At 33.4% G+C, this 4,847-nt stretch overlaps 1 protein-coding gene across 1 annotated transcript; it reads left to right on the top strand.

Annotated features, from left to right (window-relative positions):
• Positions 1-3,086: 3,086 nt before the first annotated feature.
• Positions 3,087-4,561, top strand: LOC103495208 (E3 ubiquitin-protein ligase ATL6). The gene has a single exon (XM_008456685.3). The coding sequence runs from the start codon at positions 3,271-3,273 to the stop codon at positions 4,408-4,410; it is 1,140 nt and encodes a 379-aa protein (XP_008454907.2). The 5' UTR covers positions 3,087-3,270; the 3' UTR covers positions 4,411-4,561.
• Positions 4,562-4,847: the final 286 nt, after the last annotated feature.

Raw genomic sequence — 4,847 nt, 5'->3', positions numbered from 1 at the left:
CCATAACATTTGGTGGTTTTTTCGAGACTTGTGTTATAAAATCTTTGGACTAGTCCTCATTTTAGATATGCTAATATCTTTGTAGTATATGCAAGATTAAGATATCGATGTCAACCGAAATGTTGAAATCATAATTCTACGAAAATTTCGATGAAATTATCAATTTTAGTGGATTATTCTTTTGAAAATTTATAGAAACAAACCATTCAAAAACTATGTTTAAAATTAATAAACAAACATTTCATTATTTTCAAATGAGTAAACATAACGAGTGTGTGTATTATGTTTATACTAGCTAGTAGCGTTTTGATCCTTATTTTTATATGTTTTGTGGATTTTTCTACAATACAATATAAAAAAATATTGATTCACTCCATATGTCGATATCAAATCCATAGAAACATGAAAATCTCAACATGTTGATGAGAATTTAATATTATAAATATATATTTATAAATTATTAAAAAAAATCTATTCTTTATATAGCTATATAATGTATGTTTTATGGAACTAGGGTTACACGTAATGATTAATGTCAACCAAACAACACTTTAATGGTTAAGTTGGTTAGAGACTATGATACTTGCATATACCAAATAGTAACGAATATATAATTCAATATAGACCTTAACATCAATAATTAATCAAATGTGACACCTTTTTTCTCAAAAAAAGAGGCCAAGAAGCTAGCTAGAGAAAGTTGGTTCGATTAGGTTTTAAAAAGTGCACCACTTTTGAACTAAAAGCAAACATACCCCTATTCATAACTAATCCCAAAGTGTGATGTGTGATATTAATCTCAACCCATAACTTTAGGTGACCTCATTTAATTGGACTAGTGTAGTACGTGTCTTCATAATTATTTAGTTGGTAACCTACCTAAAAAGAGGAATGCATTAAAAAAATGACATAAAAAGTGAACACTTTAGGGTGAGAAATAGTGTATTGTGAGAGATATATACAAACTTTTTCCCTCTCATTATAAGATAATAGATGTATTCTTTATGGACTTTGTAGTATTAATAAATTATATCAATGGGTTAGATATTGAGAGAAGAGATGAATCAACCATTTTGTTATACTATACAAAATCGATAAAATAATAAAGCAGAATTAATTTTGGTATATCAATAAAAGTATATCGTTGATAGACTTTGTTATATTTGATTAAATATTTTTATATATTTAATTATTATCTCTAAAATTGCTATCCATTATATTTTAATTATCCGAAATAATAAAAATGATGGATTTTAAACATGCATAACGGAAATCAAATCAAAATTTTACCCTAATTAGCTCGAAATTAGGATTAAGTTAATTAGCTCAGGATCTAAGGATATAATCTCATGTGAATACGAGTCGTTGTTAACTCAAGATTAAGATTAAGTTATTTAGGTCATCAATAATCGAAATAGTCAATTTGTTCGTCAACGTTATTATAATGTAAAAGTTACTATTTCATGATTATAGTATTATATAAACTTTTTATATAGGGGGGTCCCTCACTTTTATGTCTCCACATGAACACGATTTAGAATCGCATTATTTGTAATAACTACAAAGTGAGTCGCTTTCATAGTGTTCCTAGAATGAAGTGTCCAACATTTAATCATATACTATAGAAAGTTTAAGTTTACTCAAAAAAAACCTTCAGGACTTTAGTTTATTGGATTTAAGATTTATAGTATTCAATTTCACTAATAATTTCTCAATAATAACTTCATTGAATATAATATGATATAGAGTTACAAACTATGAGCGTTATGGTGAATATAAAAATAGTAAAAAAAAAGTACTATAGCAAATTTGGACTTCGAAAATAATGTTTACATTAGTTAACTAGAAATTTTAAATAAGAATCGTTGTTCTAAATGACCTCTAAATCTTTCTACTCTTTCACACTTTGACTTGCATCAATTAGATTGTGTTCGGTAAACACCAAACTAATATACAAATTTTTTCTTGTTTTGCAAAGTCATGTTCCATCCTCCTCTAAAACAATTTATGAGTTGAATTTTGGCAATCAACAAAAATTCATTATATTTTGTTAGGAAGAGTGTTTGAATAATTTTAGATATTTGTAATGGTATAGAAAGAAATATCTAAATAAATCAGAAAATGGAAAAGGAAAGGAAAAGAAAAATGAAAATCGTGTTCATAAATTCCACCACATGGAACGCCATCTAAGACTAATATTCTTCCAAATTGTCACTCTTTAATTTCACCATCAACCGCCCACTCTCCCAATATTACAAAACTTTCCCCTTCTAAATTGTATAAAAAACAAATGCTTTAACAACTACTTTTTTGGTATCTTCTTCACTCAATATATACATATATGAATTTATATATACATATTCATTTTGAAAACAACAATTTAATATTTAAAATTTAGCATGCAATAGTTTGAAAGTATACAATACAATACAATACAATACTTTGATATTGTATCATAGAAAAATGAAAAAATATATCACTAATTTGCCCACGATATAAATATTAAAACAAAGTTTAAACTCGTTATGGAAAACTAAAATATTGTTAAATTTTTTTTGAATGAAATATTGATGTCAATATTTTTTTATGATATTTTCATAAAGTGAGATTTTCTTAGTACCTAACATTTAAAGTTAAGTCGATCGAATAAGTCAATCAAAGATAAAAAGGGTTTGATCGGTGTTGGTTTGAAAAAAAATCCAAACTAAAAATATTTAAATATTTTTTTCAAAGACCTAATCAGCTAATCAACTGATTTGTATTCCTTTACCGTTGGTATTAATGTAAAAGTTTACTAAACTAACTATAGTTAACTCAACAGTGATTTGACTGGAAAATTAGCTCTAACGATCGATACTCATCACCAAAACCCTTTTAAAGACTTACGAATACTAATTTTTACCACTTTGTTGAAAAAATTTCTACTAATGTTATTATATTGGATAGATTGTGTTATATATATATATATATATGCTAATGTTATGTTTGTAAAGTGAAATTAATACCCAAAATGGGTAATTTCTCCCACATACGCGGGCCCACACTGAAAGTCCAAACAATCCTCAATCACGTTCCTTGCCCAACACGACACCGTTTCTCAGAGTCTTCCTACTTCCTCCCTTCCCCTTCAACTGATCCCCCTTCTCTCTTTTCCTTTAAACCTTCCCTTGACTTTCCTCCGCCATGGCTCCCTCTTCCACCAACCTCCACTTTCTCCCATAATAACACCCCCCCCCCTCTCTTTTCCTCTTCACCCCATCATCCAAAATCATGCCCTCTCTCACCGCCCCCCATGGCCTTCCCCTCTTCCTCTTCCTCCTCCTCTTCCTCTTCTCCTCCGTCTCCGCCCAGTTCCAGCCCGCCCCCGACCCCAGATCAGACCCTTACCAGTACCGCCTCAGCGGTTCCATGGCCGTCATCATCGTCATCCTCATCGCCGCCCTCTTCTTCATGGCTTTCTTCTCCGTCTACATCCGTCACTGCAACGATTCACCATCCAACACCGTCCGCCCTATCACCGCCGCCGCCGGCCGCTCCCGTCGCGCAACCCGCGGTCTCGATCCGGCGGTAATTGAAACGTTTCCGACTCTGATTTACTCCGATGTGAAAGAGCATAAAATTGGTAAAAGTGCCCTAGAATGCGCTGTTTGTTTGAATGAATTTGAAGATGATGAAACGCTGCGTTTAATCCCTAAATGTGATCATGTGTTTCACCCTGAATGTATTGATGCTTGGTTGGCTTCTCACTCTACTTGCCCTGTTTGTCGAGCTAATTTGTCTCCCCAACCCACTGACTCCGTCCACCGAGCTGACGATTCCAACGCTGTCGTTAACTCCGATACCGACGGAGGTGATATTGAAGCTCAGTCCAACGACGTTGTTTCAGAGACGACGGCTCCACCTACGGTTCAGATACAAACGGAATCAGAGCTCAGTACGACGACAAGTAACAAGGCGTTGAATCGGACACGTACACGGGGATCCCGATCCAATAGATTGCGGTGGCTATTTCCCCGGTCTCACTCGACCGGCCACTCCTTGGTTCAGCCTGGGGAAGACACTGAGCGGTTTACTCTCCGGTTGCCAGTGGAGATAAGGAAACAAGTGGTGAACCGGAAGCTGCACCGGGCGACTAGTATGGTGGTTCTGGCGAGGCAGAGCAGTTCGATGAGGGGATACCGATTTGGTTCAGGTGAAGGGAGTAGTCGAGGGAAGTATTACCGGAGGCTTGAGCGGTTGGACAGAACATCGAAGTCGGACCGGTGGGTGTTGTCAATGACACCGCCGTTTTTTACGCGTATGTCGTCGATGAAGACTCCGCGTGGAGGGAGTAACCGTGCTGAACCCGGTTCGGGCCGAGAACTTGGACAGGGGAATACCGCGGTCGATTCAAGTAGGCTTCCGGTCTGAAGTAGTTTTATTTTATTTTATTCTTATATGATTTTTTGGCCACATTATATAAAAATTTAAATTAATCGTGAATTTCCCAAGGGGAAATTTTCTTTTTGTTTCATAAAATTTTATATATATCAAAAGTAATGTGTACATAAATTCTTGTTTATTATTCTTTCTATAACTATAGATGTTGGTTCTTAGACGTGTTGAAATTTTTATTATAAACTATGTAACAATTTTTTTTTTTGTTTTAAAAAACAATTTCTTCAAATTGAAGTTTTTTTTTAAAAAAAAATTAATGATTATTTAGAGTAAATTACAAATTTTCATCTATAGTTTGAAAGAAAATAAAGAAGTTAGAATTTAATCTAATAAATAGAACTTTATAAATAGTCTAAAAGTGTCCTAAATAGTCTCAATTCTATTCTAATTAAATCAATTTCGTCTTTCAA

This window comes from Cucumis melo, chromosome 5 (assembly GCF_025177605.1).
Source record: "Cucumis melo cultivar AY chromosome 5, USDA_Cmelo_AY_1.0, whole genome shotgun sequence".
NCBI classification, from domain to species: domain Eukaryota; kingdom Viridiplantae; phylum Streptophyta; class Magnoliopsida; order Cucurbitales; family Cucurbitaceae; genus Cucumis; species Cucumis melo.
Note: the sequence above shows the minus strand (reverse complement) of the source record. Positions and strands in the feature narration are given on the sequence as shown.

Bases quoted from the DNA above. Each gene is read 5' to 3' on its own strand.
- LOC103495208 (XM_008456685.3), top strand. From the start codon at position 3,271: ATGCCCTCTCTCACCGCCCCCCATGGCCTTCCCCTCTTCCTCTTCCTC.